Source organism: Seriola dumerili, unplaced genomic scaffold, assembly GCF_002260705.1.
Source record: "Seriola dumerili isolate Sdu_G_001 unplaced genomic scaffold, Sdu_1.0 BDQW01000040.1, whole genome shotgun sequence".
Lineage (NCBI taxonomy): Eukaryota > Metazoa > Chordata > Actinopteri > Carangiformes > Carangidae > Seriola > Seriola dumerili.
Genome location: NW_019174295.1, coordinates 2,442,909 through 2,468,463, shown reverse-complemented (window position 1 = coordinate 2,468,463; position 25,555 = coordinate 2,442,909). Strand labels below are relative to the sequence as shown.

The 25,555-nt window shown below is 41.3% G+C and overlaps 2 protein-coding genes, 1 non-coding gene and 1 pseudogene across 3 annotated transcripts in view; 1 reads left to right on the top strand and 3 right to left on the bottom strand.

The window, feature by feature from the left end:
- Positions 1-5,575, bottom strand: part of LOC111217210 (tripartite motif-containing protein 3-like) — a 38,180-nt gene extending 32,605 nt beyond the window's left edge. The window contains exon 1 of the mRNA XM_022738981.1: positions 5,454-5,575. The gene's annotated coding sequence lies outside the window, so the exon portion shown is untranslated. The remainder of the gene's footprint in view (positions 1-5,453) is intronic.
- A 3,587-nt stretch (positions 5,576-9,162) lies between these two features.
- On the top strand, positions 9,163-9,234 carry trnaw-cca. The gene has a single exon. It is a non-coding gene; the product is annotated as a tRNA-Trp (tRNA).
- A 2,602-nt stretch (positions 9,235-11,836) lies between these two features.
- LOC111217011 (FH2 domain-containing protein 1-like) lies at positions 11,837-16,907 on the bottom strand (the record flags this gene model as incomplete). The annotated part of the gene is made up of 11 exons (XM_022738695.1): positions 11,837-12,901; positions 13,052-13,216; positions 13,321-13,438; positions 13,620-13,690; positions 13,810-13,917; positions 14,044-14,114; positions 14,235-14,335; positions 14,711-14,796; positions 14,996-15,098; positions 16,279-16,340; positions 16,662-16,907. Coding segments are annotated over 11 exons (2,196 nt in total), but the record flags the coding sequence as incomplete, so codon positions are not given.
- Positions 16,908-21,957: 5,050 nt separating this feature from the next.
- Positions 21,958-24,150, bottom strand: LOC111217010 (annotated as a pseudogene).
- Positions 24,151-25,555: the final 1,405 nt, after the last annotated feature.

Sequence of the window (25,555 nt, the reverse complement as noted above, 5' to 3'; positions counted from 1 at the left end):
TTCACTCTGCTGCAAACAGAACTTCATCAAGAGATTCTTGACATGAATAACGTCAAGGCGAACATCAGAAGAGCAGCTCAACTCCACCGAGCCTCGAGAAATAGGATACACAGGGCGGCTCAGATAGAGAGATACAGGCTCCATCTCTCAGAGTGCGCGATGCGGAGCACAGTCACATAATATCATAATGTCATCTTGATAACAGACCAAGTTTGGGGGGGAAAAATGGGCAAGCTGTTTTCTTTCTTTCTTGTTTGAAAGGAATTATGAATATCAAACACACTCACTTTGACATTGACATTTATTATTCCCGCATGTGTTTTACACAGAGAGTTTGTATGGCCGGTTAAAAGCCTGCAAAACATAGGTATAAGCAGAAGAAATGGGAAGATTATGATATTATGAATATCATAATCTTCTATATTAAATAATATTTTGAAGGGTAATACAATCAAAGGGAATATTATATCATGCACAGATTCTTCATCCACTTTCTTATTCCACCCGACCCTCTCCCTCTCCCAGCAGAGAGACTTGTTTCAGTGAAAGCAGAGCATGTGCCACAGGGTAGGGGAGCTGATCCTGACATAATTTGCTTCTTTAAATAACTGTGGGAATAGACGCCCCGAGCTAAACATATATTAACATAAACAGCCAGTTCCAAGTCACATGGCATAACAGAACCAGACCGCAGTGATGTCTCAGGTATAGGTTGAAGTTGAACAGAGCTTCCATGTCTTTGTGTGCGTTTGAGTGTTTATCTGTTCTGGGTATGTGGGGAGTTCAGATGTTTGTCATCATCTGAGCGAGGTCACAATGTGGTTTATGTAAGAGCCAAATATCCAGAAAACAAGCACAGCAATCACAACGGAAGAAGAAGAAAAAAAAAAGCCATGGGCATTTTGCTCCCATATCTTTCACGTCGCAGAAACACACGCACATACACAACAAAATCAAACACAGTGATGGATGTCAGAGATGAAATATAGTTGTTATGTAACGTGACTTGGAGTTTTGGTTCTTACTTTGTGGCTGTAAGGAGCAGAATAGCTGCGCCTCAGTGTGAAAGCTGTTTTGTTTTCTTGTTGTTGTTTTTCTTAACTGCTCATTTTAAACAGGCATCATGAAAAAAAAAAAACCCCTGTGGGTCCTCACATGGCGGAAATTCATTTACTTAAAGGGGATTAGAATTTCCATCAATTGTCCGTCATGCAGATAGGTCGGCGGATTTATGATTTGCACGTCTGTTAAACCTCTCCACATGAAGGAGGAAAAGTAGTTCTGCTGGACAAAATAACAGAAACTCCTTCCAGTAAAATGACTCTAGTTGAAACAACGCCTCTGTGAAACCATCTCAACACAAACTGAATAATAAAAGGCTTCACAAAGGTTTTTTTGTGTTTGCTTTTTTTTTTTTTTTGCATTGGAATGTGCAAGTGCTTCTTTTTATCTGTAGAAATCCTACACTATACTGATCACACTTTGCTGATGCCAAATCCAACACTGTTTGCCTTATAGTCTGTCAGACTGCTGCTACGTTTGGCAGGGCAGAAAAACAGGGAAGCCTATCTGCTGACTAACACATTACAACACACACATTAATCATGTGCAGTCCTATGGCAAGGACGTCGTAGTGGATGACAAATGTCGAGGAGCGCTACCTCCTCCTCACTGTCCCGCACACAGCGGGGCCCGACTGATGTAAGCGCAGCTAAAATTATCAGCTCGCCTGATCTGAGCCAAGCTGGGCAGGAATGTGTCACAGGAACCGCCTGCATCAACATATTAACACACGGCTCGCACTTCAGCGCACACAGACACACAGGTGCACGCAGCTCTAGTGGCACATCATTATCACAAAAGCATGACGACGGAACAAAAAAAAAAAAAAAAAAAAAAAAGGAGCAGACAGACAACAAGCACATCAGGATTTTCTCCAAACACAGATACTGACAGAATTCAGTTAGAGGGCTGACAGGGTGTGTTTTTGATTTTTAATTACACAAGTTTGATTGAAGCTGATTACAAGTGGATTTATGGTTTTAATTAGACCTCGAAATAGCGCAATCATTAATCCACAGTGAATGGCTACATCGCAAGTTTTCTGTTCATCTAAGCTCATCTGACCATGTATTTCTAAATACGCTGCTTTCGTATGCTTTCATAACACTGACCCAAATTTTGCCAACTTAACCAATACTACTCACTATTTGTTTTTACCAACACAGAGTCACCAAAGCTTTTTTTTCTCTGGTTTCTATATTTACCCTATAGGAGAGGATGGTATACAGCAAGGAGAATTTACAGTTATTATTATTTTTCAATACAGAAACATTCAGTGCAAATTCAAACATCTAAATGTTTGGTAAGCATACTGTACAGGGCCTATATCTGTCAGTCCTTCAAGAAGTAATGAACCAACTCAGGACTGGTGACCACAGGAACATGAGTACTTCATTGTTTTAACACATCAACGAGTGTAACTAGTCTATCCTTCAGTTGTATTCATGTAACAGTGCCATATAATGCAGATTGATTTGCTGAATATCTTCTTCTTTTGACCCTCTGATCAGAACTTATAATGAACTGAAGCATCACTACACAACTCTCTGTATTAATATAAAGGTTAGAATTGCAAGCCTACATTGAAAGCAAGCAGCCATCTTCTGTAATCAAGGATTACGTGACAAGCACAGTGGAAAAAGACAAGTTAAAATAAAAGTGCAAAACATGCCATATATTGAAGAATAAACGAATAAATGTGAAATGATCTTGTATTGTAGGCTATAAGAAATCTGCATTTACCCCTTTCCCGGTGCACTGTATTGAGATGTTTAGTTAGATGTGAAACCTCTCTCATATGACAGTAAAATGTTCAAATGAATTCAGAAATGGACCAAACTGACTAAAACTGCTGTGTTTTACAGCAGTTTCATATCCTGTTATAAATATAATGCTCAGGAAATGGCATAATATGGTCAGTGCTATTACTGAGACCCCCTGAGGGATCTGTCTAAATATATCCAACATGACATGACTGCATCTCTCAGCTCAGTCACTAAGCTTTCACCACATGGCTCCCACCCCCCCAACAATGCAAAGTAAATACGGTTGAATATGCTTTGGAAAAAATATATGTCCTTTAACCACAGCACAAATATGCGCTCACTTTTATTCCACACATTAATGCTGTATGTGTGTGCACATCTGAGCATGTACAGTCACTTATTTTCAATCCAAACAAGGGACAGATAATAACCGTGCCCGTGGAATCTGTTATCCAGCCAATTTTCAACTAAAACATCATATTTTTTGTCCAAAAAAGAAAAAAAAATAGTTTGGGCTTAGAATACACATCAAAGTGAACATGAAAAACGTAAAACATAAACTGCATATTATTCTAAAACCTTTGGCGTAAAATCTAATGCACATAGAAACTGACACTAGAGCATATAACCCAGTAATCGTTAATATCACTTCCACATGACTGTTATCCATCAGAAAAAGTGTTAGCTGAGCTCCAGCATGCCTGTTGGAGAAGCTGGAGTTGGATGCTTAAAAAAAAAAAAAAATCAATAAAAACTGAACTAAAATAAAAAAGGTCATTTAAGCTGAATTAGCCATCACAGCTTTTACAGCAGAGGGTAATAACAATTAGCCTGACCAGATTCTTACAGAAGTCCCAGCTAAAGCTGTCACATCTCTCAGGGGAAGCCCTCTAGCTCTGAGAGTTTAATCAAAAATGTTCTCTTCTTCTTAAAACTTTGAATTAATGAGTTTGAGCTGTACTTGTTTGCTTCTGTGCCAAAGGACCCTCTCCTCTCCTACCCCCCCCCGCCTCTCTCTGATGTGTGCATATAAAAGCTGCATCGAAAGCATTTACATAAAGTTAGACTTGCACAAACATTTTCTTGACCTTGCAGAGTGGAAGAAAAAAGAAGTCTGTTGCTGTTACCCATGGCAACACAATCACCTTAGAGCATCACACCTTTAACACGCACACACAAACACACACACACACACACACACACACACACGTACAGGCTACAACAGTCACAACTTACAGGGATATCAGCTGCTGTCACGTCACTGGTCGTGGTGCTTTTAACTACTCTAGTGTATTAATAGAATACAGAAATGGCTCCACGTCTTTCCTTGTACAGATCGCTGCACTGATTCAGCATCAGCATCAAAACCCTCCACATTAGCAAGTCAGAGGGGTGCATATGACAGTTATGACGCCAATGAGGCAGAAAATGCAGCAGTTACAGTAGTGGCCACCGCTCAGTTAATCATTCAGTGTTTTTTCACCGTTAAGTTTACATCCCTCCTCGCCTGACTCTCGCCCCCTCCCGTGCAGCTCCGGTGACATTCCTCCCATGCCAGCTGGACATTCCAGTCTCCACTTCCCCCCACAGCGACCAGAGGTGCCCCTGGATCACTATTTCAACCTTTTAGAAAATGTCCTCGTACAACATCCCGGCTTTTCTGCTCTTACATGTACGAGAGTGCAAACCTCTGTCGTAGCCCTCCACTGAGCCTCAACTGTGTCATGTTGGAGTTCTGTTCAAAGAATCATGCTTAAGGTCAAAGTAATGTTGTGCTCCCAGCATCATCAACTGTATCTTAATAGAGTTTAGATTGAGACCAAAGTGAGGAACTGAAATCCATTTCGGACACTTAGCAGAGGCAAACAATCTTGTTTTAAGCTTTTAAGAGTTTTGTAGAGTTTGTTAAATCCATGTAATGCATGTAATCTGAAATTGTAAAAAATAGACCAAACATGGTGACATAGGGTTGTCACCTGACTGTAGTGGTGAGACATAGCACCATTTATAATAAAAATTACAGTGAACAATATCAAATTGATGCATGCTGAATGAAATAAAAATTTTTTTTATCTATTCAAAAAAAAAAAAACAATGATTTTTGTTGCATGTTTAAATTTCTTCAATAAAAAAGGTCTTATCTGAGTTATTACATCATCCATGCAAACAATATTCATTGTCAAGCCACACATTCATATTCCCAGCATCTCCCAGTCTGTGTTCACACCAGAATATCACCAAACCACCTATCCAGCACAGAAAGCTCCATTCATCTATAATCAGAGTCAGGCCAGCTTCACAAAAAGGGGTCTCACATACACACGGGAAATATTTATCAGGTTATGCTGCACAGCACAAACCCATCACAGGCCAGCAAATGGCCTGCAGCATTATTCTGCATACAGCCAACATAGGGTGTCAGCATCCGCCAGCTGGAGGGAGGTGAGGGAGACGTAAGAGAAGGGAAAGGCGCGCACCATCCAACCAAGGGGAGGAAGGTGTGGGATGGAAATAGTGGAGGATGAAGGAATGAGCGCCGGCACATAGTAAAAGGGGGGTGTCGGGTGTGGGGTGGGATGAAAGAGCGGGGATGAGAGCAGGCGTCGTAGAGAAAGATTTACTTACAGCAGGTTCGTGACAGATGAAAGAGGAGGTGCGAGGAAGTTTCAGCACGTTCTCCTCCAGTGGAAGCGATATCCGTCCACAAAACCCGACATCGCCACAGCAAAAAGCACCTCATGCAGGGAGTCAAGGGAGGCAGGCAGGAACAGGGCGTGTGTGTATGTATGTGTGTGTATGTGTGTGATCGGGATCTGGCTTTAACGCATGTATGTGTGTGCTAGCAGGAGGGAAAGTGACTGAGGGAGACAGAGAGAGAGAGAGAGAGAGAGAGAGAGCGACTCTTGTGTGGCAAGAGATACAGAGATTGTACAAGCTGACTGGCTGGTGTGAAAATGGGAGGGGGCTGGATTGTCCAATAGCGTGGGAGATGAGCAGAGTGAAGGGGATATGGCAACAAAGAGACAAGAGAATTTTTCAATTCCTGCCCTCACTCTCCCTCACCTATCTCATCTCTCCCTCCTTCGCTGCGTTTGTAAGGAGAATGAGAAAAGCTCAAACTGCTGAAACAGAAAATTGGTGATGCTTCACATGAAAGAAGTGATGAACAGAAAAGCCAACCAGGTCTATCACTCTTTTCATCCTCCTCACAAACAGAGTGTAGGTGCAGGGCAGCTGACAGGAGGAATGACCAAAGCCTGCTGGGAATTGGTGGCTGGAAAGAATGACAAATGTGGAGCTCGGCTTTAAAGAGGGTGATGCAATTGTTGATGGAGTGGTATATAAAAGACAGACAGAGAGGAAGTGAGAAGTGAGAGACAGAGAATGGATGGAGAAATGGTTCAAGTTCTCCCCAAGGATAACTGACATTGTGATAATAATAAAATATAGTGGTAAAGAGCGAATGTAACATGTAGTGAAATATATACTGACAGGAAAATTGTGCTAGTGGAGTTTGTAGGATCAGTGTGTGTGTGTGTGTGTGTGTGTGTGTGTGTGTGTGTGTGCTGTGTGTGTGTGGACGGCAGAGGCATGAGCACTGTCCCCCTCTCAAGTGTCTGTGGAGCACTTGTGTGCATGCGCATGGGGGTGGGGACCAAACCATCTTCCCAGGATTTTGCTGCGGGAGCACCATGTTGCCATGGAGACTGCATCCAGTGCAGCAGAACACACAGATGGCTGCTCTCTCTCTCTCTCTCTCTCTCTCTCTCTCCTCTCTCCTCTCTCTCTCTCTCTCTCTCTCTCCTGTATGTCCCAGTTAGCTTCTTATCCCTGAACTGCAAATCATAAAATCTCTGCAGGTTTAGAAAACCCTCCAGGTTATAGACAAGCTTTTGACTCAGCACACAGACAAACTATTTCTTGATGGACGAGAGAAGAGGCCTATTCATTACCTGCGTTTTCAAGAAACTGCATGAGAAAAACTGCACAAAGCTTAATCACCAAACATCATCTTAAAGTATATATTTAAAAAAAACTGTATGTCCACATGTCATTACATATCCAGGAGGTGGGAAAAAAAACTCACATTTCACTATTGGTGCACAGACAAATCAGCCCATGTGGAGTGGACATGGTCTGCATTTGAATGCACATTATGTGAATACTATTATAATGTGATGGCTGGAGCAGAGAATGCGATGTAAACAGACAGTGGTTTAATCAATAACTCTATACTGCACTGGTGGTCCTGTTGATCACTTTCCAAAGCACCAAGTTATCAGATTGACCTCCCAAATTCCAGGCAGACATGACTCATTTGAAATTTGAACAACTTGACAAAACATTCAGGACCAGGATTTGAGAGTTAGCTACATGTCATAATCTGTGTGGCCAGGAATTTAAAACTAGAAGAGAAACAGTGGCTTCCTGCATAATAAAAGAAGCTCTGCCCTACTTAAACATAAAGAAAAAAACAATTATATAGAGTATATATTGACAATGATCGTTTAGTTGCGTTAAAGAAGCCTGTATAGGTTAGCTGTCAAATTGAAATGAATGGGAAACAGTGGGGATCTGCACGGTATGGAATTAGTATAAAAATATCTAGTATTTTTGGGGAAAATGGCCAGCAGAAATGTGAAGTATATACAACTGGTATGGTCCTTTAAAGGTCCCAGTCTTCATGTTCAGACACATGAACTTAAGTTAATTTCTGTTCTTTAAGAGTACGGTAAAAACTTTTAAAGTCATGCCACTGCTCAGCTATGGTGACACTACAATTCCTGACCCAAAATCATCTCAAAAATCTTTCATTAGCTGCGTTACTTATGAGCGCAGGCTTTCATCTCACTGGTAGATTGTGTCTTAGATGGATTTTAAAATTGGGCTAAACCCAAGTGAATGTGGTCAGTTGGGTATTAGTTAGTCTGAGAATCAAGCAGCACTGGAGCTTTGGTTGCTGCAGCAGCGAGGTGTGTGGGGGAGGCTGTATGTGTTCTTATTCTGTTTCCTGACAGCAAGAGGAGGAATTGTGACATGTACAATCTCAGTCTTTCTTGTGTTGTCCAGCAACAAAACAAAATACACACTGACAGGCACACATGTTAGAAATCAAGACTGAGGCCCATGCTTCCACCTCACTGTCCAGATACCAAGAATATCTGCTGAATATTTCTGAATTAGAGAAAGGACATCTGGCTTTGCTGTGATAGAAACAGTGAAATAAAAACAACTGGATGGACATTGACTGCTTCCTATTGTACTGCATGTTCACCTATTGCACCAATCAACATGCCACAAACTGCTGCAGCAGGAGGGACAATAACGTCAACACTGAGCAACCCTACTTTAAGGTGACTGTGTTTTATGTTGCCTTACTGACAACAGACCTGCGAATTGTAGAAGTAAAGAATACCGCAACAGCCATAGAAGACGCTTGTTTTCAACTCGTGATGTCACATGATGCAACAACAGAGATTGCAAACAAAAAACACATATTTTTGTGTGTGTTCTGTTGTGTGCACTTACCCATCCATTTTCCTATGAATAGTCTGGTCACTAATGAAGGTTAGCAGGTGCTCTAGATTCTCCAGATGCTCCTCTTCTTTCCTTAAGAAGAGAACAGCTGGAATTAACAGACAGACTTGCCCAACCTACATCAGCTGAACTAGAAGCAAATTTAGCACATGTATTTATAACACACGCACGAGGCTTTTGGAAACGACGGTTTGTTTTGTTTTCATATTAGCACAGATTAATTGCAGCCAGTCCTTGCATCCTGTAGAGGGACCATGAACTTTAACAACTATGTCACATACATTCTTCTTTAATTTGCATGACTTTAGTGCAAATACCTTATTATTTACTTTACTACTTACATCTTGTAGAGGACCAGTTTTGTTGAGGGCCTTCATGGCTCTTTGCTGGGCGTAAAAGCAAGAAGTTCAGGCTGAATCAGAAACCAACTAAACTCTGTTCAATTGCGCCATCTAGTGACTGACTGAAGACAAAACCACCTGCAACACCTTCACGTATTAAAGGATGGAAATGGAGGGACGCGTAAACTTTCATACCGTGCTGGTGAAACGACAAAGCGCGGCTGTGATCTCATGTTTTGCTCTTCTTTAATGTGAAAATTAAGAGACACGTACTATCAATTAAAAATAAAAGCCAAATCAGGTAACAGCTACGAGAAACACAAGGAAAGGGTTGTTGTGAGTGAAAGCTTACGATCGACAAGACAAACATTTCGTAGATTTAAAACGACGCACGGGGACAGAAATAGCCACTACGATAAGTTCATGATCGGTTGTCCACACTTATGTCGTCACAGGACCTCGTGGCGCAACGGTAGCGCGTCTGACTCCAGATCAGAAGGTTGCGTGTTCAAATCACGTCGGGGTCAACTTCTTTGAAAACTTCATCAATAAATTTGATAGGTGCTGAGGAATGGTACATTTATTCTGCAATGCTGGAATATCAACTCTCTTCAGGATATAAGAACGTAACAGGCTTTTCTCTGCAGTGGTCTACTTGTACCTGTGTTCAGCCACGGGCACTCTGAATATCTTCGATTTTAAGTTTATAAGACCACTTGTGTAAATACATTTTTTTTTTTTTTACCTTTTCCTTAATACACAGACCACTCATTGTAATTTACAATTCCTATACATTTAATTATTCATTATAGGTGTCATCTCTCTGTGCTTCACCAGTACCAACTTAAGTTCAATTCAAAAGTGCAGCGAAATAAAAAACAACAACAAAAAAAACCACATTCAAATAAAAAAATAAACAAATCATTCAAAACTATTGAGCAGTCTTCTTTTTTCCATGGTTGGATATGAGGCATAAAAAGTGTCTTCAGTCACACGTTTCCCATCAGAAATTCATCACAGATGAGTGATAATGAATTCACATGCACTTCTGGAAACACATCATAGTGCATCACGAGTGGATTCTTCATGGTCTTCCGTTCCAACCTCAAATCTGATTACAACACACTTGTAAACAGTCTAATACCCATAGCTGCTATGGTGGATTAAGTTTGCAGCACAAGCAACTACACAGTGTGATCCTCTGTCACGTTACTAAAGAGCAGAGAATGTAATGTCAGCAGGACGCTGTCTGAACAACACTTTTCCCCACATAGACAGTTTGCTTTAGTGCTTAATGCCTCGGGCTTTCAATTTAAAAGTACATAGAAAAGCACAGATTAAAACATGTAAATATATCACTTAGAGCAATTCATAGCTGATCTGTTATCATGCATTCTTGAAACAATTGATTAATTAATTAATTAATCTACCTTTTTGGTCCAGCCGCCTCTTCCCACATTAAAGAATATCCAGGATTGTCAGTATACAGGCTTTGCTGTGTTCCTTTTCATCTGTTAGTCCTGTACAGTCAGTCCCTTTTTGTGTTTTCTCTGTCTCTTTAAGATACTGGCGTCCTCTGTCCTCTCACATGCTCTTCTCTGCTTAAATGCTCCCTCACAATACAACTTGCAAGTCTCCCTCTCTCTCTCTCACTCTCTCTCACTTGGTCCAAGTTTTCCCCCACCCCACCTCCTTTCTCTTCTCTATTCATGCCTGTTTCTCATCTTTCACTGGGACACACACACACACACACACACATACACACACACACACACACACAAACACACGAACACCTGCACTCTGAGCACCCAGTTGATGAGGGATAGCCCTGGTGAGAGTGCAACTTGGTGAGGACAGCAGGTCACCTCATGTCCTCAGGAGACGACTCACATGAGATGGTCCTCAGCAGCACTCAACATGATATAACAACGCCCTTATTGTACTCCGGAGCTCTCATTTGACATCAAACAGGTCAGTGACCGCTGATGTAGCGCTTTAAGTACCAGACTGTTGTGTGCAAGGCCTCTGCTTTGACCAACCACAAAGGAGAATTTGCATATTTATAGCTAAAGACTTCATTTTCATTGTCACATAGTAGCCCACTTTCTTTAAAAAAACAAAAAAACTGCCCATATATTTCCCAAATTCCCCCCTTTCATTCTATTCATCATGCCCCCTGATTTGAAATGCCAGGCGACTGCAAATGTCCCCATTGAGCTAGCGCCAGTGGGAGGGATGGATGTGGGAGGACAACAGAACAGTCAGAAAGGAGCCTGTATTGACCAGATTGTTCCAGAGAGTATTATTACACCGAGGGCTCAAATGAAATGGGTGTAAATAAAACCCTGTTGCCCAAGTGACTCAACTGAATGTCTCTTTCTGTCCAAAATCTCACTTACTGCTGAGCAGAGACACCAGGGTGGCACAGTGGTGGTGGACAGATCATTTGAAAGCCAAGGGGTGGGGTGGGGGGGGCCTGGAAATACCCAGTGTGGGTTCATCAACAACAATGTGTCCCATTCAAATGTAATGTAATTGAGTTTGCTACAAGTTTGAAATTTAAATGAATATACTGTACCTATGGTCTACAAATCTGGATGCATTTGTCTTTGTGAGCCTAAAAAGTTAAGAGCCCAACCTCTCTGCTACTTGAACTGCCGCCTTCCAGCCAGACTGACAGAGAGAAGAAATAATAGATGAAGTGAAAGGTAAGTACTGGAAACTGAGCAGGCATCACTAAGGAGACATCAGCACCACTAAGACTTGCAAGGATTTCAATGACAAGGGTGGATGGGGAGACATTTCAACCAGAAACGCTGTACATAACACTTAAATGTAATGGTATGGTAAGTGCATATTCCATATACAACTAAAGTAAAAAGGTAGAACGTCACCCTTTATTGCGCACAAAAAGACAAAAAAAGAAAGAAAAGATGCTACGATTTTTGAACGTGGCTTGACTTCCAAAAATCAAAGTCCTCACAGTTCAAAGCAAGTCCTCAGTTGCCTTGGTTCCACTGAAGGGTAAAACCATGACAGGGTGGGGGGTGGGGGGGACAAACAAATTTTAACAATCTAAAGCACAAAAACATGACAAAGCTTGGTTTCTGTCTCTGAATAAAATTTTAATCAAGTGTTAGATCCTCTGAAGTTTTGTTCTTCCACATCGCCAGGCTTACTTCTGCCTCCAATGCGTCTGAAGAAGGATATAAGCCCAGAGCTGCTCACTTGCCCTTCCACATGATTCCTCGCCTTAGAGCGATTCAATGGAAAGACTCCTGCAACTTCTTCTCTTGTATTTTCTGTCCTTGAGCCGGACGAGTATGACCTTTGAGACATGCTTCTCTGGAATATGTCCCCCAGGCGGAAACCAGATGCTGGAGATCGCCTTGTTTCATCCATGGAGATAGACCTGAGAATGGGAGCCTGCGACACAGCCCTCTGGTGGGGGCACTCGGGAAGAGACGCAGTACCCACGCATGGAGATGTTAGACTGTCCCGATTAGGAAGACAATTGCCTTCATCACTCTCCCACACTCCATCATCCAGGTCATCTCCACCGGAAGTTGAGGACAGTCTCTGTTGGTGTGCTTGTCTGTTTCGCTTAGGGATGTTTCTTTGAGAACAAGTAAAAGGGCTCAGGATAGTCCACGGGGAGCCCACGTCCCCATTGTTGGCAAAGAAGAAGTCTCTGGTCCTAGGCCGTGGGGTACTTGGAGTAGCCGGAGAGTCTTGCGGTCTCCCCGAGCGCCGCGGAGTGCCTGAAACTCTGTCCCCATCAAGGCTACTGTTGCTGTTTTGGTAGCGTAGCACCTTCCGAGTTATCGCACGCATCTTCTCAGCTTCCTCCTTGTTTTCCGGTGCTGCTACTTGCTCTTTCTGCAGTTTGGGTTGTTTCTTCTCAGGCCTCCTCTGTTTAGTAGAGGACGTAGTCTCAGTTTTTTCTGCTGACTGACCAGACCGAGGACTGCGGTCATTGGGGGATCCTTTGACTGGGGGCAGCAGGTTCCTCCTACATCTGACTAATCCCTCTGGAACGTTGGACAGAAAGCTGTGTAAGGCCAACTCCAAGCTGGCCGAGTCCCGACCAGGCTCAGGTACCGGGCCAGACATTGTGGAGCGTCGGTTTCCTGTAATACGGATGCTCTCCTTCCGCTTGCGCCTCTGCTCTGCAGCCTCTCGCTCTTGGTTCTCCTGCAGCCACGTAAAGGGAGGACGTATTCAAGTACACAGGGCAGACTTATAACCCCAGGAGGACAGGGGGACAAAGCTTGTTGAAATTCAAAACACTCAACATCATTTTTCCCCTGTGATGCACATGTAAATATTTCTTTCTAGTCTTACCTTTACAGCTGTATCAAACCGCTTGCAAAAAGAATGAAAGATAGAGCAGCACTCCTCCATTTTGAAGGTCGCCGGGTCTTCACAGAAGTACTCAGCAACAGCATTGCTCAGGCCATTCAGCTCCTGGAGAGAGGATTCCACGTCGGCCAGCTTGGCATCAGCCCTCTGACGATTTAAAACATAAAGAAAAGGGTAAAAAGAAGAATAAAAAGAAGAGGGATGCAAAGTGCACAAAGTTTTCACAAGCTCGGTTTGTGGGGGAACTTTACCATGAGGAACGTCTCCATCTGTTGCAAGAAGCCAGGCTGTCTACTGCTGTACAATTTCACTTCCTTGATCTTCTTCACCTCTCTCTCAAAGTCTGCGATTACCTCCTCTTTACAAATTCTGCGGTATGGAGCAACATTCACACATTGACGTGACGTGTTCCGAGGAATGCAAAAATTTGTACATTAAACCAATCAAATTCAGTTTTGGATACAGATACAATATTTTAATTTACTGTTAGTAAGTGAAACATGTTCAGTTAAATTACCAAATAGACTGTCAGTAAAATAAAGATAGCCACCTTGCTGCCATCCCGATGTGTTCAAGCTGGCTGGGAAAAGTCAGCAACTCAGAATCAATGTCCTCTGCTTGCTGTGGGTGGGAGAGACAGTCGGGTTCATAACTGATATATAGATATAGCATGATAGTATCATCACTTCACAAATATTTTCTTCAGTGAGCATCCTGTCCATCCCAGGGCTCCTCCTCACCTTGGCAACATAGTGCATGAGGTTCATGCCAGGCTTGTTGGCCTTGGTGTCTGCCAACTTGAGCAGAGACGTCATCCTGAAGCCGATGGCATTGGCACTGTAGCCACCCTGAATGATAAATTATTCATATATTTCAATTGTCAATTCATTAGTATAATAAATGAAATGAAAGCACAAAAGGGCAGCTTAAATGCATTAGTAATAGAAGCATGATTCTGAAAGAGAAATACCAACAGCGTTCATGTAATTCCCAGCTTTCAACACCAGCCGAATGACTGAGTGGAGTTCATCACAGTCCAACAGCTCTAAGAGGAGAGAGGAAAAAAGAGATGGAGACAAAGAACCTTAATATAAACATCAAATGGTATAAAACAGTCCCAGTTGGGATTGTTAGCACATTTTGGTGGAAGCGTGTGAGAGGTTACCATTAGCTGCTTTGGTCATGACGCCAACAGAGTTCTTCACCTCCTCCATAAGAGGAAAGAATTCCTCCCTCAGCACCATCGTTTTCAGGCGTTCCTCGTAGCTGAAGGAAAGACAACATAAGCAAAACTGCTACTTACTGTATTAGCTGTAGTCAGTTTATCAGTTTTATTACCCGTTATTAAACTTAGAGAGATCTGGATATGGCAACATTTTCTTTTTGTTTGCTTTTTGCTATATATGAAGTCTACGGCGCAAAAGTGGTAGCATTATAAAAATAATACAACATACTGCAAGATTTAAAAAATAATATTCTATATATTTCATCACTGTCAGTATCACAGAAGATAATGTGGTTTTTTTTGTGAGACTTTTACACATTTTAGTTGGCTATCACTGCACACATGGCTAACTAACATGCAATCAAATATTTTATAAATGTTTTTGTAATGTGTTTTTTTGAAAACTCCAAACTCACCCCGGCACTTTGACCAGCTGCACCATGAACTGGTCAGCCTCAGGTAACACAGACAGGTTCCCACTGAACGACAGCAGATGCTTCACCTTAACAGGAGTTTGATGAGTCCAATTCAAATTGTTTTGATGATATATATGAGATAACAAACTTTCAACTACAATATCTTTTTTCCTTCAAATGGAGGAATATGTAATATTACAGTAGTTCTTATTCCAAGACATGTACATATTCATTATGCTTATTTTACGCATAGAGGACCAAAGTGGAAAGATGAGCTGTTGTTACCTCACTTTCCTCTGGTAGCAGTTTACAAAGCTCTTTCAGTTTGCCTGTTCCAAATCTGAGCCAGTTCCCCTGACGAATGTCCTGTACCAGTTCTGTCACTGGCCTGCAGGGGGAGACAGAACACAACTCTAATAAAAGGGTACCATACCTCCATACTTCACAATCACCATCACTCATCCAACATCACAATAATTGTTTGATAAATTCCTCAAGGTGGTATATTCATGTGCACCTATAGGAGACGAGAGCGCTGAACACAAACAATGACCAAACATAGACGCCTTGAAAACATTAATGTTAATTTAGAAGCCAATTACAAGTTGTTGGTCGGCAGCCTACTTTCACATATTGGATCAACCTCTTCTGCCAAGGATAATATTATCATGCTAAGTTACAGATTCCAGCTCTAACAAAAAACGTTTAAATGAATTGAAATAATGAATGTGGTCGTTTATGCCATGGCATGCCTGTTGATATAGTCATTCAAACACGTCACACTTTACAGTGTCCAGCATGTGATTTCAAAACCATCATGGAATGCACTTTCGTCACTACCACACAGAAACTGACGCAATTTGTATTGGACTAAGTTGCTATAGCAGGTATTATTGCAGTACTTAGCTGCTCACACACATTCAGTGCATTTGATATTCAAAGTGACGGCTGAGTGAACTTTGGGCTGAGAGCGACATCATCTTGATAAGTTGCAGACACAGCGCCAGCATGTATCTCACAACTACCTGAACCTAAAAATATTTACACGTTTACACAATTTTGTGTAACTATACTTTATAATATTAGACGTCCAAAACAACTTCAATCTTCCCTTTCAACTCTCACTGGTCAGAACTATGTTTTCCTATAATTGAAGTGTTAATAAAGTGAGTCATAATTGTTCAAACAAACATGTTATCCCATATGTTGCTCCTAAATGCTGTCAAATGATGTTTAAAAAGGCATTTCCATGTATTTGAATATGAAACCACTGAGATAAAGAACCTGCCGGTTGGGTAATGATTAGCACAGTGGAAGTGGTTCATGCGTATATGATCTGTATTTCCAGCATCCACTGTGTTTGACATGAAAGCGCCTTTCTCTGACCGCTGCTTACTGTAGCTGCACCAATTGGAGTCAGCTTAGCTCTTGTTGTGCATCCTTTACTTCGTGTGTTGCTCTACGGCGTTCTTTCACTGAATCTCACTCATTATTTTAGTAATTTATTTTCAATATTTTTCTCTATTTTAGATTTTTTACTTCAGCTTTTACCTCAGCTTTTACCTTACCTCTTGAAATGTCTCAGGAAGATCCCGATATTCATACTCTTTTTAGAGTCAAGGATTGTGACCTGTGGAGAAAAAGGAACAAAATACATCACTAAAAAGATACCTCTGTACAGCCATATTCAGATGACACAAGTCCACACTCAACATTATAATTTACATCATTTTTGAGGAAGCAAAAACCCTCCCAGTTCCTCACTGACGATATAATGGGTGTGGAACTTTTAAAAATAACTTCCTATTTTCTGTGTTCATTACTTCCCTAGCACGTGGATTTTGTTTCAGTTTACTCATCCATAAAAACTTAGGAGCGTCTACATCAGTTTCTGGAAATCAGCCACTGTTATGGTTTCAAATATGACCCAAGTGCAGCCCAAGCTGTTTACCTGAGGCTCCTGTGGGAAGAGGTCCATGCCATCAAACTTGTTCAGACCCATGACCCTTGAATTGCGTATCGATGCCCGTTTGTCCACATGACTGAACAGCTCCTCCATGCTGCGAATGTCCAGCACCAGGTCCCTCTGAGGCCGCTTAGACGTCCAAACATTCAACTTGCCCAGGACACGCTGGCTGGGGATGGTGTCCCAGTTCAGCTTTTTCATGGATCGTCTCTGGACATCACGAGAGCCAAAAGAAGTGGTAGTGAGAGGAGGAGGAGGGGGAGGCGGAGGAGGAGGAGGAGGAGGACAGGGAGGAGGAGAGGTGGTGGCGGAGGTGGTGCAGCACCAAACATATGGAGGGAGTCACAGCAGAAGATGCTTGGAGATCTGAATCTCCTGAGCATCTCTCGGTGGCCGAGGGAGACGAGTCTTTGAAGAGGAACAGTTGGGGAAGAGATGCAGATTTTAAAAAATCAGCACTCCACTCCATCTGTATCTGTCAAATCCCAAGGATGATTGGATGAAAAGTATCCCCTGCTGCCGCCCTCAGAGATCTGAGGAGACACAAGAAGTATATAGCAGTGTAAAATGTGTAAACTATGTGTACACGCAACTGGTAGCATCCTTATAAAAGTCATCAGGAAAATCTGCTCCAAATGTAATGTTTTTTCATTGTTTCATAGGTACATATGAAATATTTTCTAGGTAAGCAAGATGCCACAGTTTTCTAAATATCAACATCACACGTAACAAAAATACCATAAAAGTGATATTAAATACAGCAAGTTAAACATTTAAAAGAAGAATTAAACTTGTAAGGTAGACACTATAGTTTGTGCCACTACTTTCTTTACTCAAAGAATAAGACATATCGTTGTTGTTTAAAAACCTTTCTACTTTTTCCTCTTTGAAAACACCAGTAGCCTAACATTTATTCCAGATAAATACAACACCCTTCTTGAAGTATTGATCTTCAGTTCATCATACGAAACCGCCATTGAGGAAATGTCACAAATTAATGCTCCCGTCTAAACAGCAAATGAAAATGCTTCACATAACTTCAATTTATACTTTATATTACTCATTAGAAGCCTAGTGGTTAAATTCCGGCATGGATGGCATCCACCAAGAAACATAATCACACATTAAACTTACTCTCTAATTTGTTTCTACACAGTTTTGCTGCCGTTTATTTTTCGTGGAGGGGGAAGCTGGAGAATAAACAGGCAAACCAAACTGCAATTAATTTGTGATTACATTGAAACACATTCTATTCGGTGGGATATTCATATGCGGAATATTAAAGTTGACACAAAAATCCGAAAATATACTCAAAGTTTTGTTCAAAACATGTCTGTCCTTTTTCCGACAAAACAAAGCATCATTGATTTGACGTTTTTCTGTTGAAGTTTTTGCTGTCAGTTACATTCACATCCTCGTTCGTGTTTCCTCCTTAACAATCATCCAGCAAACAAAATAAAGGGTTCGTAATAGAGTCTGGACTGTCACAACAGCAACGTAACGGAACTTATTTTACTCACCGTGCTTTTAAAATACAGCTGTCAATAAATCCTCACTCCGATCTCTCGCCTCGTGCTTCTGCAAGACTGCCTCAGTCAGTGTCTCACAAACAGCATCACAGGTGCAGGGCGCGTCTCCGCCAAATCAAATTCAAGTCTGTGGTACCTGGATGGAAAACGCCTTTTTATCGTGAGGTAAGAAAAAAAAAACATTGGTATTTCTGTTAATGTAAAAAAATTACAAACAGGCAGGTTTAACGGAGTAATAGTATTATATGAGGTATGTGCGAAATACAAAAAACTACCATGTCCTTTATTGCTATAGGATAAAGATAAAGGCAGAAGGAGCTATCATTTTTCACAGATGTTATACCATTTAAAAATTCAAATTCAATTGTTCAATTCAATTTTAACAGCAACAGGAACAGATGGACAGCAGTAAACACTGTTGATTGGTAATTGTAAATGTGAAAAAGCTTATACCCATAGGTTAATAGTGTTATCTGTATGTCGTTAATGGTTATGTGGGAACAATCATACCAATACCAAAGGATACTAGTGTTACCAATAGTACAATAATAGTAATGAATAATAATAATAATAATAATGAACACAACAGCACCCTGAAGAAACCCCCCCCCCCCCCCCCCCCCGCCATAAAAATGTGGTGGCAAATGTGTGGATTTTTTTTTTGTGTGTTTCATCAGACAGCATATTAAGAAATGTTAATAGCGTTGGAGGGGGGGGGGGATTCTTCCAGCCTGTCAACAATAATCAAACAGGAAGTTTTAATTTCATGGGAGAAGTTAGATAAATGAAGGTTGATCAAAGAACAGGTCTTAAATGGCAGTGGATGACTAATCACAACATTATAAAGTTTTTATTTGACTGAATCCAGGTGGCTGCCGCTGCTCTACTCCACGTGCAACAGAAAAGTTCACCAGTGAAAAAAATGAGTTGAAAAAGACAACAAACTAGGAAAATACAGCCAGGACCATTTGAAGATGTGTATTTTTGAATTTTTGTTCCATTGGGGGGGCACGGGTGGGACTTTCAGGTCTGAGCGATGGAATGAAAGGCAGAGAGTATCACATCATCCATGACACGACTTCATTGATCATCTTAATACCATTAGTGCATCATTCATACAGTACAATACACCAGCTTCAACCATAGAAAATATCGATTGTAACAAAATAAAATATCTCATTTATAAATCTTCATTTTGGTGTAAGGGGGGAGGAAGAATTTCAAAGGGGCAGGTTTGGAAAAGAGGAGTCACATTTTTTTGTTATATTGCTGTGGTGGCGGTCAAACAGACCAGGAGCTGGCCAGCGAAACTGCCAGTTTTTTGCTGTAAGTGAGGCCAAGGTCTTACCTACAGCTGTGGAATAAAATACACCCCAGTTGACACACACTGGACACAATAAAGAATCAGAAAAAAAAAAAAATCTTAAGATCCGTTTTTGATATTTTTGCTTCTCATCAAAAATCAAATCCACTTCCTTTCACGACTGTCCTCCGAGTGCAGGCATTAAAAAGTGAACCCTGAAGCACGGCGTTAAGGCCAGTCCATGCGAAGCTGGCAAGCAGATGGCCCAAGAGTAGAGCATGGTACACTCACAGATATCTGCTCCTATACTTTTGGATCGCTGTCTGCCATGCAAATAGAGAGGAGACGAGAGCTGGAGGCCTGACACATTAACTGATTGGAGGTTTCACAGAGCACTCCGTTCTGTTTCTAGATTAAATGCAGCATGGTAAACATCATTTACTGGATTATCTTCATTTGACTTCACAGCCGGTTCTTCCTATCAGTTAGTGTAGAATATTCTTTTCTTCTTCTGGAGTATATCAATTACAGATTTAGTTGGCCTGAGGCATATTTGTCATGTTAGTGTGTCACCTGTAAAAGTGCCTTAAAATGTCATAACTCATATAAAAATGAGTGATTTGCCACAACCCAGAAATCCAGTGACAACATGTTGAATTCCAAAGATTAACACATAACATGTATAATAAATACAGTGATGCATAAAAATTGCACATTCACATTTGTAGTACCATGTGGTTGCCAATACCCTCTCTTAATTGTCAACCATTCATGATGTTTAACTAACATTACACTAAGACAATGTTTTCAGTTACAGGAGATAAAAAAAAAAAAAAAATTTGTTTTCCAATCACCAACGACAAAAATCATGTTTGAAATATTACAAATTAGTAATATTAGACGGCTACACTTAATCTTCACGGTGAAGAAAAGTAACCATAGACAAATATTTCTGCTTCAGAGAGGACTGGAAGATATGACCCTAGACATTGCAGAGACAAACAAAAGTTTTATAAAAAAAAAAAAAAACAAACCATTTAATGTATCCATGTATCAATGTGAATTCCTTGTAAATACAGCCCGTTAGACAATGTAAATAATGGAGTGAATCCATTCAAGTTTTGTGGATTCTTAACAGACTGTAATAGGTCAGCTGTCCCTCAAAAGCTTCCTCAGTCCAGACTGAGCCAATCGGCGTTGCTTAAATAACCCATGAAACGTAGCAGGGTTCATCATCCAATTCATAATTCCAATCATCTCCATCTCTTTCAATTCTCTTTGGGTAAATAAAACAAGTTAAATCAGGTAACAATTCAAATCTGTAGCATTTCTCATAAACCTCAGACTAAAACACCAGCACACGTTGCCCTAACAACTATACTGTCTTTTCCACTCCGAGGCATGAGACATACAGCTGAGTAGAACTGATATAGTTAGAAAAAAACAAAAAACAAAGGACATGAGGTCAAATTAACCCAAACACTAAACTAAACACAGCATTGCGTTTTTTTTTTTATATTTAAGTAACAAAACAATTGTATAATTATTTCATTTTCAAAAGTGAAACAGTAACTTGAATTTGAAATGTACATTGATTGGAAATGTTGCACATTCCTTTCCAGTGTAGGCAAACAAATCCCCTTCATGTGTAGTTTGACTTTTTTTTTTTTCTTGCTTAATAGATCAATACATAGGAAGGCACACGAGGAAGGATAAAGGTTTGGAGGAGTTTTTTTGATGTAGTAGGTTTGGTTACATCTGATGTAATTTTAATGGGTTTTTACTATTTTTCTTTACTCATCTGTCTCTGTTGCTAAGATGGTGTGGGACTGAAGTTTAACCTCAGATCACTGGGAGCACTTGAGGAGTACGATAAATGGCCATATTAGAATGGACTAACACAAGCGCACACAGCAAAAGTAGTGTTGAGATAGAAGGGGGTTTAAGGTGAACTGGGGAGAGGGAAGGGGCAGATGAACAGTTTCTCTGGGACAAAGCAACAAGGAGAGGGTTCGAGTGGAAAAAAGAGGAAGTTGGAGAAAGAGGCACTAATAGCCCCTGGCTTGTTCATGAAACTGGCCACATCGTTTCTTGCTGGCATTCATCAATAATACCCTGCAATCCATCTGTCCGATCTTCCTTCATCTGTCCAATCATCCAGCCACACAGCTCATCTCATTTCTTCATCCACCCAATTATCTGTATGTGTTTTCCCTCTGTAGTGGTCCTCTGTAAGTTGGGGGTTTTCAACAGGTAACAGGTGGAGGTGGTCAAGAAGGAGGCTGCAGGAGATCCAGGCAAGGCCTCTCATTGCTTCCCTCTAACCAGGAGGGGGCTTGTCGGCCCCTGGAGGCGCTAACTTTATGTTGAACTGCTTCAGCGTTTGCTCCAGCTGCTGCTGTTGCCAGCAAAGTATGCTGAGATGGCATTATGAAAGAGCAGGAGCTGCTTATGCATTCACCTTCACCTGAAGAGACAAGACAAGGGAGTTTAGGAAATTTGTGTTAGGTGTGGCAATTTATCACAAAGAAAAAACACTTTGAGTCAGGCGTGGAGGTAAACACTTTTTGATGATGCAGATCTGTCCTGCAAACAACCTTATTCTCCTCCAGGAACTTGAGTTAATGATGACGTCTGAGCGGAGACGTTCATACTTCTCCTTATGCACTTGGTATTGCTGCTGAGCAGCATCTATACGGGCCATGGCAACAGCGTCCCTTGGACCCAGGACTCATCCTCAGGTCTGAACGGTCAGGGGCATCCAAACTCCAGTCTGTTTCAGAAAAGCAGAGAGAAAACACAGAGTTTAAGAAAAAGAGGAACACTTCAAAGATCCAGACCAATTTTCAGTGTCATCATAAAGAAACCTTGAACCCTATCTGTCTGCTCCTTGTATTTATAAATGTTAATTCTTGTTCAGTTTGGATGATTTATTTCTGATTAATCCTGTTGGAAAAAACAACTTTAAAATCATTTTTAAATCTGACCACTTGAGGGAGGGCAGAAACAGGTTTGTGAACACAACATTATCACCTTTTGAGGTATATGGGGAACTTGTTAACAATGACTTATTTACAGGATCCAGCAGTTAAGGAGCACTTAATTGGAGTTTGTTTCTGGCCACATAGTGTCCAATATTCACTTCTTTTTAAACTAACTTTAAAAACATCTGGCTCTTTAGCTGCTACATGTTCTACTCTGTTCATCCAGCTCGTATCTACCTGTGTCTGTCTGAATGTTTGGGTGCTGAACAGGAAGTGCCAGTGGTGTTTTTACAGCTTTTTCACATGCGAGTGAAGCAAAAAATAGTAAAGTGGATCAGACCGCTACACATCGAGCTGAAATCTCACTATAAAACTGCAGATTCACGTGATAATTCTTCTTGGGCCTTCATCACTTTGAACAACTCCTTCCCACTGTCACACTGTTTTTCACGTTGTCATTTTGATACAGGACAACATCCGTATTTCTGTGCTCACGTTTTGTCTAAATCTCTTTGCTGATCCTCCTCTGAAAACAGTTTCCATCCAGTCTCTTGGGTGATATGAATAATGTTCCTTACCTGGCATTTTTCATACATCTTGATCGTCCACAAGGTGTCCTCCCATGGTCTTGGTTGACTAGTGTGTTGATGCTGGACACAAAGAAGTTAATGGCACCAAGTAGAGTCCTCCCCGTTTTACACAGCAAGCTTCTGAGTCTCTGCATTGTAGCCAAACTCATGCCCTGTATAGAAAACAAGGCATTAACCACACTATACAGAACACAATGTATTAAAGGCCTCTAAGCCGTTAAGACAGGTGGACATAAATCTACATAAATACACTTTGAGGCCTCACCCTAAAGCTCTGGAGATTTTCTGACTGAGGTCAGCAAAGGTTCACCGAGCGCATGCTTGCGTCTGCACCATGTTGTAGAAAGTGGTTGGTCAGTGCTCTGGCCAGTCGCAGGACGTTTCTCGTATTTCCTCTTAGTGTCTCTCAGCACCTCGATCTGGGCCTCCAGCTCAGGTCCACAGTCCCGGGAACCCCGACCGAAACGCTCCGAGATCATTGTGCTTTGTACACTGACGCAATGAAGAAGACGCACAGACACATCAGTAACACAAAGCAATTCCTTCCTGTGACTTTTACCTCCTTCCACAAAGACATTGGGGGAGAAGGGATTCAGAGGATCCTCAGGGCACAGTAAACCAATAAAAAATCACCAAGTAGCTCTTTATCTTGAAACTTCATCTGTTCACGAGCTTTAACTTGTTAGTCAACATTACAGATACCTTGTAAGTGTTGAGACCCCACTTCTTCATTGTTTCTAGTTTTTCCCACAGCCACACCTCGGGCAGCTCTTCTGCCGTCATTGAGAGCTGCTGCTGCTGTGGTGCATGTTGGACCCTGAGAGAGAAACCCAAACGAGCACAAGGAAACATGGTAAACGACAAACACGTTGAGGCGGACATCACGATTTACCCCCCAGCAAAGAACAGACCAAGTAGAGAACCAGCTACTGAAAAGTGGCATTCATTTACAAGCACGAGTTTCTTTTCAGCAGAGTTTGTGCTTTGCTCTAAACTGAGGAAATTCTGTCTGCTATCTTGCAACCCATGGTCGGTTCACCACTGACCCGTAAAACCACTGTAGAGCATGCATAGGAGTGAAATAGAGAGTTTAATGGAGCGAGCAGGCAGAAATGAAAGGTGGCAAGAAAATACTTGGGAACAAAAACTTAATATTGTAGACGCTAAATTCTTTTCTATTGAGCGCTGTGATAAGATGAAAACACACTGGACTGCAGGGAATTTTGGGTTCACTGCTACACTATAATCATTGTGGAGCCTTTTGAATGTTCTCCTCTCCAGTACCTTGGTATTCATAGTGATTGGCCTGCTATATGGCAGATGACAGAAACTGCTCGGGGAACGCTACTGTCGCCTGGCCTTCATACGCAGGTCTGTGACAGTGGATGGGGGGGGGGGGGGTGAAGGAATGGTTCAGGGGTGAGTATGAATTAGGGAAGGATGTGGGAAGTGGGATTATATAGTTTTGGGATCAGGATTCAGAATGATAGTTGATATTTCGGGGTTTAGGAGTGAAGTAATTATTGAGGTTGGACAAGCGTGCCAAAAACGGAATGAAACGTAGGAGGAAGTTTGTCGGGAGGGAGCGGGGGAGACGCAGGAAAGACAGAAAAGTGAGGCAACAAAAAAGGGAGACGAGGAGGACGAGGAACATGTAGGAGGGAAGTTGTGGAAAAAAGAAGTGGAGGATAAAAGATAGACAAGTACAAAAGATGAAAAGACAACATTTAGTGCATGACAGTCGTGAACAATGCAGACCAAATGAGTGATGGTGGAAGACGGGGGCAGTTTGAACTGCAGCAGACTGAATAGTGAGATGTTAAATTAAACTGGATCAGGCCAGGCTTTTAAGAAACTAAAATGTTTTTACTTAAGTTGTCACGGTAATATCTGACTTTTGACTTTGATATCAAGGGTCTTTATACAAATCACCATGAAGGCAGTTCTGTTTTGCTACACAAAGAACAAAAAAGTGTAGACCCGTTAAAGGAGAGTTTACAACCCTAGAAGAAACCAACCAGGAAATAGAGGAGAAGTATGTTAACGAATGCTTGTGACAGAAAAAAGGCTCTCTGTATCAAAGAAAAGTAGCAGCAGCCAGAAAATAAGTTTACTTCCCTTCACTCCACTGAAACAGAGAAAAATTTCATGAAAAGGGACAGAGAAGCTAATTCTCAGCCATTTGAAAAGTCACAACTCTGTATAAAGAACGTCTTTCCAAAATGAGAGATTCATCATGTGAGAAATATCCATTAGTCACATTTTGTGTGTTGGTAAGTAACGGAATGAAGTTCTTGCTTACAGAATCTTAACAACAGTACTTACAAACTGGATTATCCTAGATTCTAGAAACATCCCAGCATCGCTAAAAATGATTCCCTCACATTTTGGAAATAAGCTCTCTATAATTTAATAAAGAATTGGTCTGTGGAAGCCACCTAATACCTGTACACTGGGCATCCTTTTTGTTAAA